Source organism: Pleurodeles waltl, chromosome 1_1, assembly GCF_031143425.1.
Source record: "Pleurodeles waltl isolate 20211129_DDA chromosome 1_1, aPleWal1.hap1.20221129, whole genome shotgun sequence".
Taxonomy (NCBI): Eukaryota; Metazoa; Chordata; class Amphibia; order Caudata; family Salamandridae; genus Pleurodeles; species Pleurodeles waltl.
The window spans coordinates 864,747,152-864,764,111 of NC_090436.1; the positions used below are offsets into that span (position 1 = coordinate 864,747,152).

General features: G+C 44.6%; 1 protein-coding gene across 1 annotated transcript in view; it reads right to left on the minus strand.

Moving 5' to 3' along the window:
- KIF27 (kinesin family member 27) overlaps nucleotides 1–16,960 on the minus strand; it is a 455,459-nt gene that overhangs the window by 12,577 nt on the left and 425,922 nt on the right. Inside the window, exon 17 of the mRNA XM_069229770.1 lies at nucleotides 12,985–13,149. Within this exon, the coding sequence (XP_069085871.1) occupies nucleotides 12,985–13,149 (165 nt within the window). The remainder of the gene's footprint in view (nucleotides 1–12,984; nucleotides 13,150–16,960) is intronic.

Genomic DNA, 16,960 nt, shown 5'->3' on the forward strand with positions numbered 1-16,960 from the left:
ATTCTGTGACATTATGAGAAGCGCCGCCTCTTTGAGCATAGAGAATTTCTCAACAGCTTTGGTAGGTATATCGTCCTTTCTTTACTTTCTGGAGAATGTTGATTCCACTGCCATTAGTCTGGGACAGCTTCAATGAAGTTCCCTCCGACAGTGCATCCCTTCTCATTAGAGCATACACAGTCTTGTTCCCAAGTCATGGTTCCACAGTACGGAGTGAGAGGAGTGTCTCCAAGAGAAGCACCAAAAACAAGAGCACAGTCAGGAGACAGAACGGTTCCCTCTGCACTACAGAAGAGACTACTTTCTGCACCTTCCCATGTCCTCCATCTAATCTAATGCAAGCGTTCAGGAAGGAATAATCAGGCAGCCCATTAATGAAAGGCCACTCTTAAATTTCTAAATGCAGTTGTGTCTCCATTCACCCACAGCCAAGTGTCTTGTGCATATCAAGAGCTTCAGGAATGCCAGAAATACACTTTGCTAGTCAGGGAAGCAGAGTGATCCACTTGCCATCTTGAGCTATGCTTTACCAGGGGCAATACAAAATGGGCCCCACTCATACCACTCACTTATCTGACATACAGCTCTATGTTGTCAGACACCTCAACACAATCTAGAGATTTAGTTACAGTGCTTCAGCTCATATCCACAGAACAACGCCATTATGCTACTCGTTAATTACAAGGTGCTGAGAAAAAAGCCACACCAACTTTCTGTGGACCAGTATAAGCAAAAACAATATGATTAAAAAAAGGTATGCGGTCACCATTGCTAAGCATCCAGAAGACACTAAATGAACAGAAGTCCTATGTAGTAAGGTGGACATGCTTGGTGAGCCTCTTCAAACCATACAGTCCCACTCTAGGTTTCAATACTGTAACACAGGATGGATCTGTTGTCTAACGCATGTGTCAACTCTTAATTCAGTGGCTTTCCTCCCTACTTTCTCACAGTGTTCCGACTGGGTGAATTGTATTCTTTCATTGCTAACATGAGGAAACTCAGTATTCAGCACTCCATGGACTTGAATGTGTTTCCTTGCTCTGCCTTCTAGATCTGAGACCTATTGGCTTGGCCAATGCTTATTTGAATTCCTATGTTGCTTGAATGCAAGAGGAGGGAGTCCCAGCACACCCAAACCAACATGACTCTGCTCCATGTGCCTTCCCTGAAACGTTGTTGTTGCTTGTTTATTTCAACTACATGCTCAGGTTTTCATGAAACTGGTGAGTGTCCATGACGGAGAGTCTTTCATTTGGCCCCATCAATAATGTGTTCTCTGGATTCATTTTTCATGCTGAGAACACAATACTGATCTAGTTAAGACACTGTAAAGGATACTATTAAAATCACCTATCCAGAACTATGTCTCTGGGACACAGAGTGTTACACAGCTCCCTGTGAGCCTTATCCCATGAAAGGAATTGTAACTTAGAGCGCCCGGCGGCCCAGCGGGAAAGGCCCTGCAACAAGGAAGCCGGCTCCGAATGGAGCCGGAGGAGTTGCAGGGGTGCGACGGGTGCAGTTGCACCCGTCACGATTTTCTCTGTCTGCTAGGCAGACAGTGAAAATCCTTATGGGGCCCTGTTAGGGGGCCCCTGCACTGCCCATGCCAGTGGCATGGGCAGTGCAGGGGCCCCCAGGGGCCCCACGACACCCGTTCCCGCCATCCTGTTCCTGGTGGTAAAAACCGCCAGAAACAGGATGGCGGGAAGGGGGTCAGAATCTCCATGGCGGCGCTGCTTGCAGCGCCGCCATGGAGATTCAGCCCATGCAGGGGAAATCCGGCGGGAAACCGCCGGATCCCCTTTTCTGACCACGGCTTTACCGCCGCGGTCAGAATGGGCTGGGAAGCACCGCCAGCCTGTTGGCGGTGCTTCCGTGGTCCCCGGCCGCCAGGGTCGGAATGACCCCCTTAAACTCTTAATTGATAACTAGGCTCGGGTGGCAATAACTGTGATAAAATTCACAGTGTATAAATCACCTTAAACTCTCCATATGGTTTTTGGCCACAGATGAATTAACCAGGATAAATGCATCTATTGGGCTGGAGGCAAATTCAGCTGAGGTTAATGTCCCTCAGATTATCACATCCAGTTCCGATTTTAAAGGTTTCCATGATGAAAGGCAGGATGAGAGAGGAGTGCTTTTGAAATAGTTGAGGAGTCCTTTCCCACATTCTTTTCAGGAGGACAGTAATTCTAGTCACTCTAGCTACATTGATTTTCTGCGGTTGCTGCCTACTGGTATAACAGGAGCACTGTCTTGGTTTTTGAAAGGAGTGGGGGGGGGATCAGATTTCGGAAAGGGCTGTACCCTTTTAATGATGCTTCTCCCATTTCTATGAAGCCATCTGTGTTACTTGTCTAGCTAAGAGTTAGCCTTACATTACTCCAGTGTCTTCATGTTGAAGGAAGGGTAGGAGCAGTGCTTAATCTGATCAAGAGGAACCAGCACTTGATTGTCAACACAGGCACTTATTACAGTCTGCCACATGGTGGTATTGTTTATATAAGTTAGAGATGAGCACAACACAGCAATAGTTGATTTTTAATTCAATATTCACTAAAAATGACTATCACCTGTTGCCCAATCATTCGGATAGCTTTAGGTGTTTTGGAATCAGCTGGATTGTCAAACTTGTAGGAGTGTGATGGTTAGTAGTTTTATTCGTACTGTAATTTGCAGCGCTGGCAGGAGCAATGGCTGGTGCAAGTTGCAGTGGCCTCCTAACGAGGGCCCTGGCACTTATTTTTTGTAGAAATTAAAAACTGGGTAGGAGGGTAGTGTGAGACCTTGGGTTGTCTAGGATAACGATTATCTATCAATAGTATGACAGGATTTCCCTTTAAGCACAATTGCCCAGCTGCTTCTTGTCAGATCAGGCTTTGGAAATGGACAAGAATGAAAGACTTCTTGACTGGGGGTTGGTTGAATAACATTTTAAATGCAGAGGAGCATTGGGATGAAAGTGTCTAACCATTTCTTGCTCCAGTGACGAGACAGAAATGTGAAAGCCGGGTCCTGGTTTGTTTTTGAAAGATAGGAGCGGGTCTGCTAAAACCAGTTTATTTTGTCTACTTGGGCAAAATTAACTTTTGGAAAATGTCTGCTTGGAGAATGTCCTGTGTATCCTGATGCAGCTGTTGGCCTAAGAAGCAGCTCTTGGCCTAATAAGCATTTGCTTTCTACAGTGAAGCAGCACTGAGAGTTTTTTTTATTGGCATTACATACATATTATCACAATACAGATTGTTGTATGTCATGAAACTTCCCTTCATCACTAGGCATGTGTTTACAATTCTGGAGACCATTATTCTGTTTATTGGGTTATGCCTCAGGTGACCAGTTCCCATGTGTCATCCATAGTTATGGGTCGGTTTGCGCATGTGCACTGCTGTTTGTACTTATATTATACTGGACATGGGTCAAGTTATGTGGATGCAATATATACAACTGTATTGTGATGTCAAGGCTACTCACACTATTAGGGAGGACTGGGGAGGGTTGGTTGAGGGAGTGGATGATGGGTCTTGGGTCTATCGTGTATATAGAAGGTTGCAGGGGGGGGAGCTCGGAGTGGGCAGTGCTTGGATTACATCCATGGAGCCAATGCAATAGAGCACAGCCCAGGCAGATTTTCTTATCTCATATTTGCCACTTATGTGGTGCCAATCCCCCTGCTTGTTCATTCCTGTAAACTGTGCTAGATGGAATTGTTCTATGGTGGTTTATCACAATTTTTGAGCTTTCAAGAACAATTTGATTTTAGATCATCTTAATCCCTAGCAATTGTGAATTTTCTCAGGCCCCTGGCCTCCTCTCTGTGCAGTGCTATGCTTTCACTATCTAAAAATGTAACTAAAGTCAAACACCAGTGTCTCATATGCGGCCCGCAAGAGCCTTCCGGTGCATGGCATTAGCCCTTTTGGCCACTGTGAGCAACATATCAGCAAACTTTGTTTTGGCCTTCCCCATTTCAAGGTGGAGTGCCATACCTAAGATGCATGTCTCAATAGTCCTCTAATACCCCTTCCCTGTCATGTTCTCAATGTATGTCCCAACTTGCCACCAGTACTGCTTTACAAAAGGGCACAGGGACATCATATGCAGGAAACCAGCATGGTCTGCTTCTCAGTGAGGGCAGTAGGTTGTGTTTTTTGGATGTAGTTTGCCCATAGTGTGTGGGTCATATAGATCCCGTGGAACTGAATTAAATTAATCTATTGAAAATCAGGCTTTTCTTGAGATTTTGGGGATTAGTCCAATATCCTATCCTGTTCCTTTCTCTGGAACGGTCTACTAATGTAATTTTCTCATTTGTGAAAGTTAAGCAGATTTCTACTAGCTATCTATGATTAAGTGGTGTGCCATGGACTTCTAGGCCCTGCTTTGGAGGATTTTTTCATGAGACACAGAGGGTTGGGAATTCAAGAAGATCCTGCAACAGACGAAGCCAGTGGTCACTTGTAGAAATCCTTGTTAAATGGTATGCTCAGTTACTATGGAGGGAACCACTGCAACAACTTTCATCAAAAGGACTTGGCCATTGAGGATCTGTCCTTCAATTTTCATGAAGAAATGGGTTAGGGTAGTACTACTTTTATCATACAGGGTTTTCAAATCAAGAACCAAGATATAATTAGGTGTGTGCTCAATATTGATATCACAAAGCCTGCATTCAACTGCAACAATTGTGTGTGCGTGGTTTGCTCTGAGCTTTTTTCAACATAACATTTAGTACATACAAAGGAAAATTAATCAGACTTTATGTAGCCCTCTGTGTCCTACATGGAACTTTGCTCTGCTAGAGCATCTGGATCTTCAAAAAGTATTTAAAGTCCCAAAGTAGATGATGTAATTAGGAGGAACCAGCAAAATGTACTTACAATTGCCCTTTTTACGTTGTACCTATCTGCTATCCACAGTTTCCAATTGGATATAGCCTTCAGTTTGATCCTACGGAGGATTTTCAAAAACAAACATTTTGCTTAATATGAATTTTATGGGCCAGACTTATTTTGTGACCCAATCACAGGTTTCTCATGAAGATTTCTGGGTATCACCAATGGAACCCACAACATGGAAAATGTTTTGTTCTATAAAACATAGTGTAAATGAAGAATTATTTGCTGGCTTCCCAGCTGGTAACTTGCTTAGTGCTCTCACAGGTAAGCCACAAGGGCTGCCTGGGCCGTGGTCAAATCTCAAGCTGTCACTTATAAATGTTTTATTATTTTGTGTTGATTTTAATGCAATAATTTGGCTTTCATTAGAAATATTTTTCCTCCTGACATAACTGTATATTTGGGAGCCTAGTAGAATGTTACGTGTGCCTCTATGGGCAATTAAGAGTGCTGGCTGTCTAAGAGGGGAATTTATACTTTCGTTGTGAATCTGGGAGAACAGTCAGATTGATGTTTTAAACTCTTCTCCAAAATTCTTCAGGTGTGGCACCTTTCGAGTCTGAAATTCTTCATGTCTCTTATGCTTTCTTCTATTTTGCAACGTTTTTATTATAATGTTATGTTTTACGTTGATGTTCATCCTTTTTAGCTTGAACTTTTTTATTTGTTAAATCCTTCAAGCAATTTTCTCTGAGAGCTGCCTTCTCACTGAAGTCCTAGCTGCCAAAGAGGATCCAAGGTTAATCCTACTGAGACCTGCTTGCCTCAATGGCTCCTTCTAACTGGCCACTGTGGGAGCCCAGTCACAGCCAACCTTAAGTGTGTGCCCACTGTCCTTTGTTGTCTAGCAGTCGGAATACTTGTAGGTAAATAGCAGCACTGTGATATGGGTTTTTTCCTTTTACAATGGGCTCTGTCTGCCTGTGTCCATAGAGGCATAGAAAACAATTTTTAATATCTTATATTTTTAACTTTGTAGACAATTGAGCCTAGGACCGACTTCACATCTGAAGCATACAGGAATGTTCTGCAAGGGCTGTAAGATCAACTAAATTACCACATAAAAGCACAAAGATGATTCTCTGGCAGTGATATGCTGGCAGCGTGCTCACCTGAAATCGTTAGCATCTCCTGGAGATATTTTGCTGGTGAGTCATGAAATTAACGTGCTTGCTTTGGAGTTGCACTTTCACCGAGAGACTATAAGGAAAGGTTACTTACTTGTAATTCCAGATCTGCATCGGCGGAATCCTCACTGGGATCATATACATAGAATATCCCATACAATGGAACATTCTATATTTATGTCTCAATGAGGATTCTTCGAAGAAGAAGCATTTGATGCACCCCCAGACCTATTTGAAACTCTCTGCTGATGACTGGCAATGACCACGTAACAAGTGGCCAAACATGTTAGGACTGGCTACCCTAACACAAATGACGACCTCTTTCTACTTGTGGGTACTTAAAACAACTATGAACTGCTAACTACCATAATGCATTAGAGAGAGCTTGTGCTGATATGCTGGCAGTGTGACCCACACACAACCGCTGTTGTTAGCTCCTCCTAAAGATATGTGGCTGATGAGTCATGAAATAAACCTTCATGGTTTGCAGTGGTACATTATGTGAGAAACCATACGCAGCATTTTAAGCATCCCCAAGCCCACTTGCTACTTTTTATTGTTGACTGGCTGAGCTAACACTGATGGAAACCGCTTGGAAGCTGTGAATATTTGAAACTACTATGGGCTGCAAAAAACAGATTGTACTCAGGAGAACTGGTGCTCATATGCAGTCAGTGTCCCTCATGTTACTGCAGACGTTTGGTCAATGAGAAAAAGCAATGCCCAAGAGAAGTTTCTATTGCATCTTCTATCCTCAAGTTAAGGTGACACTGTGGCATGACGAAGGGAGAGGGGGAATAAGTGTTGTTAGTCTTTCAGAAAAGATCACAAACAGTGACTTAAACAATGAGGGCTAGTCCGGACACCATAAAAAGGCCAAAAGAGCCTAAATTTACACTTTAACTGTGCCCATAGCAAATCCTTGCTGGGAGAAAGCTAACAAAAACAACAGAGCGTCAGATAACTTGGCCTGGAGGGGTTGAATCTGGCATGTGCTGCACCAAACCATAAATTTGTCTGACATGCATATATAGTTTTTGTTGAGGGATGCCTGGCTGCTAAGATCCCATCAACCACCTCTGGAAGAAGGTTAAAGGTGTTCAGCTGGCGCAGCTTAAACTCTATGCATGAAGGTGGAGATTGCGAAGGCCTGGGTGCAGAACCATGTCCTGTTACTGCAACAGCAGTTCTTTCTGGAGGGGCAGCATGGGGCCACGAGGATGACTGGGGCCCGGTTGGTCTTCATCTTCTTCAGAACTCAGGGCAGAAGAGGTGTCAACAAGAAGGCATACAAGAGTCCCAAAGTACACTAAAAGAGAGAGGCGCCTTGGAAAACACCAATGTGCAGAAGTGCTGACACTGTACATTCTCAGTGGCGGCAAACAGATCAAGCCAAGGTTCTCCCCATTGGCAGAAGAGATCTTGCGCCACCTGCACCTGTAACTGTCACTCAGGATCCACTACATGTCAACGACTGAGTTAATCCGCCCTGGCATTCAAAGATCCTGCCTACTGGTTCACTACAAGGAAGATCCCATAGTGGTCCGGCCATTTCCAAAGGCATATTGCTTCCTGGCACAGGACGCAGGACCGCACTCCACCCTGCTTGTTGCAGTACCACATGGTGGTGGTGCTGTCCTTAAGTACCTGCACCAGCTCCCCCTTTCATAGATGCAAGGTGTTCAATGCCAAGCGAACAGCCCACAGATCCAGGAGGTCAATATGGAAGTGGTCCTTTGCCTGAGACTAGGGGCCTTGGATTTCTATCTCTTCCAAATGGATGCCCCAATCCAGAAGGGATGCATGCATCTGTCACCTCCGGGTAGGGTAAGGACAGCGTTTTGCCACTGACCAAATTACATTCCTGTAACCACCACAGCAGATCTTTCACAGACTCCTCTGAGATCTGAATGTGGTGGGAGAGTTCCCCATAATGTTGGGCCAACTGTGAATTCAGATTCCATTACAGAGCCCGTATATTCCACCTGGTGTGCTTGACCAGCAAGAGGCCATTAGTCCAAATAGCCTCATAGCCATCCTGGCTAAAACCCAGGACAAAGGCTGAAAGATCAAGATCATAGCCGGAATTTCCTGCACTGTCCTTTCCGTGGAAAAATCATGAAGCCAAAGCATGTCCAGAATGGCTCAGATGAAGGTGAGCATCTGAGAAGGAGTAAGGTGTGACTTTGTTGATAGTGATCTCTAAAGATGACAGAAGGCTTGCCGAAGACTGGAGGTATTTGAAAATTGCCTAGAACAAGCTCACCTTCAGCAGCCAGTCATCAAGGTGGAGAAAGACTGGTACCCCCAACCCGGCGAAGGTGGGCTGCTAACACCGCCATCCCTGTTGTGAACACCTGAGGGGCACTGGTAAGAGCAAAGTGGAGCACAACAAACTGAAAATACTCCTGTCCCACCAAGAACCACAGGTAGTACCAATGGACACGCAGGATGGGTATATAGGAACAGGGGTACCACAGATCCAACTCCACCATCCAGTCTCTAGGGTTAAGGGCAGACAAGACCTGGACCAGTGTGAGCATATTGAATTTTTCCTTCTGGAGGAAGGTGTTGAGAAGGCCCATGTCTAAAATAGGTTGAAGGCCTCTGTTCTTCTTTGGCACTAGAAAGTTGCTGCAATAACAACCACAACCTACTTCTGGTGATAGCCCCTTTGGGCCAAAGGATTTGCATTTCCTGCTGTAAAACGGACCGATGGTCCTCTGTCAGTCGCTTTGGGGAGGGTGGAAAGTGCAACAGAGTTGCAATGAAGGACAAAATGTACCCCATCTGCACTATCTGAAGGACCCACCTGTCCAATGTGATGGTCTGCCAACCCAGTAAGAATCATCGGATCCTGCCTTCAACCTGGTGGCTGTGCTCCACTAAGTGACTGAAGGGGTTTGAAAAGTGGAGCTACGGAGTAGGAGTGGCTCGTTGATACTGACTGCGGGAGTGATAGGTGCCACAGTCATGTCTGCAAAACTATTGGGCACCTAGCTAGGGCACAATTGGCTGACAGTAAGGAGTACCTCTGCTGAAGCCACGAAAGGAAGAATGGGGCTGACGCAGCTGACAGGGCATAGTAGAAAGGCCTAGCCTGTGTGCCGTGGCCCTGCTCTCCTCGAACTGCTCGAGGGCCGAATCTACCTTGTACCCAAACAGGCGAGTCCTGTCAAAGGGCATGTCCATGAGGGACAACTGGACACTGTCTGAAAAGCCACTGGACTGCAGGCAAGCAAGGCAACAAATGGCAATGTTGGTGCCAATCGCACACTCAATGGAGTCAGAGGTGTCCAAGCCACAAAAATCTGTGAAGTCGGCCACATCACAACCATCCAGTGTGGCTTGAGTTAGGACAGGCCAGAGGTCATCTCAGATTCCTGAAAGGACCAGAGGCACTTAATGCCAAAGAGCGTAGAAGTAGGGCACCAGGAGCTAGCTGGCATTCACAGATCTGAAGGCTACAATGGTAGAAGAAAATACCTTCTTCCCAAAATTTGCCCAACCTCCTATCAGGGGGAACAGTCGGAAAGGTATTTGGATTCCTGGAACTCATGCACGCCTGCACCACCAAGCTTTAAGGGGAGGGTTGCTGAGACAAAAATGCAGGGTTGGCTTAGGCAGGGTGAGCATGCATTGAGAGGCCAGATTCAGGGGAAGTGTCAAGGCCACTGGCTTCTTGAAGCTCATCATGTCAATTTTCTTTGTGGTATGGTTGCCCTATTTTATCACCCACATTGTGATCATTGTCTAAATCAATGTCAAGTAAGGAATGCAGTGCATGTGTCCTTGCTTGTTGAGGAGGAAAGTCAAGTGGGGGAGGCAGCACTTGAATGTTCGTCAAGTGCAGCTCTGGAGAAGGTCACGATCGACCTTACTCGGCATCTGAGTGCACAATGGGCACCTCGTCTTCCGGAGTCAGCATTGCCATTGAGGCAGCAGAAACCAGCATAGCCCTGAAGGCGAAGTGGATGCAAGAGCCAGCAGAGGCCTATTGGTTGATTCGGAGGATCCATGTGGCACATAGAGAGTCAGTAGGGTTTCGAAGAGTCGGGAATGGATCTGTGGAACTTTTAAATATGTCTCAAAGTTGTAGACAGCCCCGGAAATTCGAGTTGTGCTGGGACAACTTGCAGGGTGGGCTTTGAGGTCGACCAAAAACATGAGTGAGAATGAGAGGCATAGCAATGCCCTGCACCCTTTCTCAGGAGAATTTGAGTGGAGGGAGGGGACCTGAGTCCCACTTGGATTTTTTATGTTTCTTCTTTAACTTACCTAAAGGCTTGGAATGCTATGAGACTGACTTTGGGAATGACTCCTGTGATTTCTGGATTCAGAATGGAACCGACCCTTCAACTTGGATCAGGCCTGTCACTGAGACTTCTGGTGCTTACCGATGTAGAGCTTCGCCTTGTGGTCACATATGGCCTTTGGGTTCATCAACACAGTCACTACAGGCCTTAGAGTCTGTCTTGACCCCAGGCAACGCAGGCAAACCTGATGAGGATCTATCACATACATTTGTTTGCAACAGTCATTTCGGGGTTTAAAAACTATTGTTTTGGGAAGTGGCATTTTCCTTGCACACCGTAAACTTTTTGAGGAAAACCGTCTCAAAGAGACAAGAGATGTCATGGAAAGAAAGGAAATGATGTCAGTCCACGGGAGTGGCATATATATGGGCCACACACATCATTTCTGGAATGGAACGTCATCAGTGTGGAACAACATAGCACCGCCTACCAGCACGCAGAGGTACTGCTCAAAGATTCTGGATCCAGTCTGACACCTAGGGAATGTTCAAAAGATGAGGAATCTGCAATTAGAAGTCAGCATTGTGGCTATCCCCTCGAATACTAATGGCCTATTCTTAACAATATTCTGTTTACCCCTGGCATATAATTGTTTGTTGCTTCACTTCTTCTGTCCTTTTTTGACAACATATTGGTGATAGCTGGGAAAAATAGTGTCTCATCATTGACTTATTGTTGTGGCCTTCGTTTACAACATTAAGGATGTCCCTATTATAACAGTGCCCATCAATCATTGAGCTCCCCAAGGTATCACCTCCTTCTGGGTCGTGCTGGCCAATTGAAACATGCCCCACTATGAGGCATTACTGTAGCCTCTTACTGCCCCGAACCAGCCCATTTTCCCTGGTCTTTCTTTTTTCTAAGCGAGCAGCATCCCCAGCTGCCATAGTTCCAGAGTGTTCCTGAAGTACACAAATCCATGCATAGATTTAAGTGTGAGGATGTACAATATGCTACCGAATGCCGGGTTTTAGGGCCTAGAGCACAACACTGCACCTGTATTTTCAAATTCCCCTACTTGTATTTCCTCCTTTAGGACTGTGCTCACTTACTGAAATCAGTCTGGCTTTGACGCCTCACTAGCTCAACCCACTTCTCCTTCCCAGTCTCTGACTTTAGTGCCAACTGCCATGTTTTGGTTTGCATGGGCCTCAAAAGAGCCTACTGCTTGAAACCCTGCCATATTATCCACATATTCCTTTCCTTTATGCCCTCCTTTTGTCACTTTTATCTAACTTGTTGCTTCCACACAGTGCTTAATTTGAGCCAGTGGTTGCAGGGGTGGCCCACCAGCACCCATTTTTGAGAACTGGCACTTACTTTTCCTCAATAGACTTTGATACAAAGCAGGAGAGAGAAAAATACTAAAGGGGAGGAAGGGTGAAGAAAAAAGATTGGAAAATAATCACAAAGAGAGAAAGCAAGGATGAAAATGAACCTCCTAGACTGAGAAAGTCAGGCACAAAGTGTCTTGTGGTTGATTAAAAAGACATGAGGTGAATCAAGACTATGCAGCCTTGTTATTCAATACCCTAACCATTGATTGCATTTACCGAGAGATTCAGAGCAAAAACCAGTAGAACCTGTTCCCAAGAGTTGCTCATCTGTTGCTTCTGGGTATACCCCTCTCAGAACATACCTATGGCTTGTGGTATAACACCATTCCTCTTTAGCTTCCTCCTCCTTTTCACTAATTCCAGTTTTATGTAAAACTTTGAGTTGCTTTGGTGATATGCACTATGTAAATATGTGAAATTACTAAATAAATCAAGCTCTCAGAAAGAACTAGTAATCTTTGAAGCGAAGAAAAAGTTGTTCTAGAAACTCCCTTTATTCTTAACTTCGAATGCTCTGCAGCAGTCTTTCTAAAAAGTGCCCTAAACCACTAGTTCCCAACCTATCCATTAGGGTGGCAAAGGACATTTAGATCTTCCACCTTGATGGACTACTGTTCTCCAAATTTAGAGATGACCACCAGGCCAGCAGTCGTCTTTGTACATTGAATGGAGCCGCTGTTATAGTGGTTCCCTTTAAGATACAAAACATTTGGTGGATGTTCAGCATCGGGTGTGATGACCATCTGCCAAACTTTAATTTTTTTGGGTTTTTTTAAAACCAACTTCCAAAATGGGAGTTTGTTTTTAAAAAAAAAAAAACTATTTGGGATCCTTATGTTTTTTGGAATGTCCCTCAACGCTAGGAATTTCTTGTAGGTGACAATCAGAAAAAAAGGACACTACAACGTTCAACCTAAATATGGCAGGTGGAGAAATGCCCTTCCACCACCGGCACCTACTCCACTGACTCATCAGAGGAAGCTTCCCGTAGACAAACCTAATGGGGGCTCTGTCAACAGAAAGCCTACAGTCAATTTGTTCCTAAATCAGGCGGTTGAATTGAGTGTTAGGCGGACCGGTTAACCCATCCCATTTACAATGGTGTACCTGTCCACTAAACTCTAAATCAGCCCTTGTAATTAGGTCATAAATAACTAAATGCTCGAGGTACCCTGCTTGGATATATTGCATTTTTAAACACATAGTTCCAACAACAGTTTAACAACTGAGGTCACCCTAAAAAATCCAATACAAAAACGAATTCTTAGATATATATTAATAGCAATCTAATACATACTTTTAGAATTTGGAGGCTGAGGATGAAGGGATTCACCAATCAGTTCTCTTAATTTTTTCTTTAGTTCACGGCTGGTTTTCTTATAGAAAAACAAATCTTTTTCAAGCTGCTGGACTTTGGTTTCATATGCATTAATACTTTCTGTAATACCATCTTTATCTTGGTCTAGAAAAGTAAAAAATTCTTAGTTGGAAAGAGTACAACAATTACAGAGATCTAAAAACACAACAACAAAAAGAAAACACTGCATTGTCACTGATCAAAAACTGTACATTCTTGATTTGGGTTGCATCACCTAAAGAAGTTTGTTCCGACTGTGTTTGAATTGGTCATTAGTAAAACAATTTGACATTATTTTAATTTGTTGTGTAACAATAATAATGCAACACAGTGCTCACATCAAGCAATAAGTAATTTACCACTGACAAATTAGAATATTCTTTAAATCTGTTACAACTTAAAAATATAAGTACCAGTGCTAAACTTGTATTACATAACACAATGAAAACCGATGCATACTAAACACCGCTAACACAAAACTGTTTACGTGACAGAGTCCCTTGAATGCTATGTTATGCTTTGAGGTTTTTGAGATCATAATCTTTTTAGTAAATAAACAGTGTTTGTAATTAGATTGTAATTTCCCTAACATGAGTTTTGCTGACTATATATTCTTTTGAATAAAGCAACACATATTTTATAAACACAAGTTTAACAACAACTGTGCACGTGGAGGTCATAATCCCCACATTAGTGAATATTTTCAACGTTGCGGTCTTTTCTAGCAATTAGTTTCCAATTCACAAACTGCATTTTCAGTAGGCATGTAAGTAGTACAATGGTACTAGTAGCACCCACCCACCTCCCCTAGCGCCTTGAGACCCTCGTGGGGGAGTAGCCGCGTTTACAAATCCCTGATTGATTGATTGATACTACTTAATAGAAAATGCATTTGACAGATCTACACGTAGAATTCTTCACTTATGCCTATCCATTCGTTCTTTGGGAAGATCTGCACACATGTATGTTTACAACGTATTAATAAATGTGGGAGGGACCAGGGGGAGTGGCAGGGAGATGCAGAATATCTACTACACAATGGGAGGGGTTTAAGGAAAAGTACGGAGGAATTTAGAGAGGGACTGGCCACTACAAACACCCACTCACAAAAGAGTAGGCACATTGTTATTCACAAACCAAACTTCCAGAGTTAATACAGCCCTAAAAGTATCAAAGTAGTAATAAATTATCTCCAGCCCAGTTTTGGAGTAATTCAGGGATCACACATGACCCCTCACAATTACTGCAACACACTCCCATTAAAATAATAAAAGCAACATGCTATAGGAAATAATGCTAATAATAATAAATAGAATTCATTAAACTTTTGAAATATGTACATGCATTTTGTCTAATGTTAAAAATGAATATACAGTTATTAAAGAACATGTTACTTACCTTCGGTAACACATTACCTGGTAGAGATTCTATCTAGCTGCAGATTCCTTACTTTTGAATTCCCTGGCATCAGCTTAGAATCTGGAATTCTTTGCTTAGCAATACTCTGCACCACCCCAGCGTGCGTACGTCAGTTCTTTCACACACAAACTTCCATGCCAGAAGCGCAGAGTCATAGATAGAACCAACAGTTTGTCTGTGCAAAACTAGGGCCCTAAAAGGGATAAACCCTAACCCTACTAGACATATTCGCAGAGCGGGGAGGCATGGGTAGGTGTAAGGAATCTGCAGCTAGATAGAGTCTCTACCAGATAATGCGTTGCTGAAGGTAAGTAACTTGTTCACCTGATAGACTTCTAGCTGCAGAATCCTTACCTTTGAATATATACCCAAGCCATAACCTCCTGGCGGTGGGCTGTGGATAAATTTCCTTTACACTAAAAAGTCCTGTAGGACCGAAAGGGCAAAGTGTCCGTCCCTCCGGACCTGATTGTCCGGGCAGTAGTGTTTTGTAAACGTGTGCAAGGATGCCCAAGTTGCTGCCTGACAGATATACAGGACTGGTATGCCCTGAGCTAGCGCAGTGGTAGCAGCTTTGCCCCTGGTAAAATGAGCTCTCAAGCCCCCAGGAGGCTGCTTCTTGGCCAGTGCGTAGCAGATCTTAATGCAGAGAACGCGCAAAATGGTTCGCTTCTGCACTGCCCGACCCTTCTTTGCTCCCAAGTACCCCACAAACAGTTGGTCATCCACCCGGAACTCTTTTGTGCGGTCCAGGTAGAACAACAATGCTCTTTTTAGGTCCAGCCGGTGGAGTCGCTCCTCTTCTTTAGAGGGATGCGGTGGAGCAAAGAAGGTGGGAGGGTGATATTCTGACCCAGATGAAATGGGGTCACCAACTTGGGGAGGAAAGAGGCACAAGTTCTGAGAACCACCTTGTCTGAAAATATGGTGAGATACAGACGCCTGGATGAAAGAGTCTGCATCTCACTCACACTCCTGGCAGATGTTATTGCCACTAAGAAGGCTGTCTTGATGGAGAGCAGTCCGAGGGGACAGTTATGTAAGGGCTTGAAGGGTGCACACATAAGAAATGTGAGGACCAGATTTAAGTCCCATTGGGGCATAACAAAGGGCATAGGGGGAAATATATGTACAAGCCCTTTGGGGAATCTATGTACAATGGGAGATTTGAAAAGTGAAGGCTGATCGGGCAGCCGGAGGAATGCCGATAAGGCAGAAAGATAGCTCTTGAGAGTACCCAAGGCAGAACCCTGCTGGGCAAGAGATAGTATAAAGAGAAGGATATCAGAACGAGAAGCAGAAAGAGGATCAATAGACCTTTCTGTACAATAATATACAAAGCGTTTCCAACAGCAGGTGTATACCATTTTAGTGGAGGGATGCCTGGCTGCCAAAATAACTTTACAGACTTCAAGAGGAAGGTCAAAAGCCATCAACTGCTGCTGCTCAATCTCCACGCATGAAGGCGCAGAGTTGACAGGTTTCCCTGCTGCTGCGACAGAAGATCCTCCCGAAGGGGCAGCCTGATCGGAGGATCTATGCTCAATATCAGAAGCTCAGAATACCAGACTCTCCAAGCCCAATCCGGAGTCCCTAAGATTACTTGTGCCCGGTCGTTTTTGATCTTCTTGAGAACTCTGGGCAGGAGTGGTATAGGCAGAAAAGCATACAGGCGGTCTGAATTCCACTCGCAATGAAAACCGTTGCAGTGCGATTGCCGCCTTGGAAACGCCAACACGCAATACCGCTGACATTGCGCGTTCTCTGCAGAGGCGAACAGATCTATCCAAGGCTCTCCCCACTGCTAAAAGAGTCCTTGTGCCACCTCAGGTTGGAGATACCATTTGTGATCCGCTAGGCACTGCCGTCCACCCTCGCATTCAGAGAACCTGCCAGGTGTTGAACCACCAGGGTTATGCCCTACTGTTCCAGCCATGTCCAGAGACGCAGAGCCTCTTGATAAAGGGTCCATGAACTCACACTGTCCTGCTTGTTGCGGTACCACATTGCGTTGGTGTTGTCTGTGAACACCTGCACTACCTTCCCTTTTACAACCGGAAGAAATGCTTTCAGTGCCAGTCGGATCGCCCGGAGCTCCAGTAAGTTGATATGGAGTCTGCATTCCACCGGAAACCAGAGACCTCTGATCTCCACCTCTCCCAGATGGTCACCTCATCCCGTAAATGACACATCAGTCACTACTGTGAGAGCTGGCTGGGGAAGGGAGAGGAGTCTGCATCTGACCCAATCGCAGTTCACTAACCACCACTGCAGGTCTATTGCAGTTCACTCCGAGATCTGAACTGTGTCTAAGATTCCCCTGATGTTGTGCCCATTGGAACTTCAAGTCTCACTGCAGAGCCATCATATGCCATCTGGCATGCTTTACAGGATGCAGGAGGCCATAAGTCCCAACATCCTCAGAGTCTGTCTCACCGAAATCCAGGATAGAGGCCGAAACATCGGTATCATAACCTGAATATCCTTGACTTGCTGC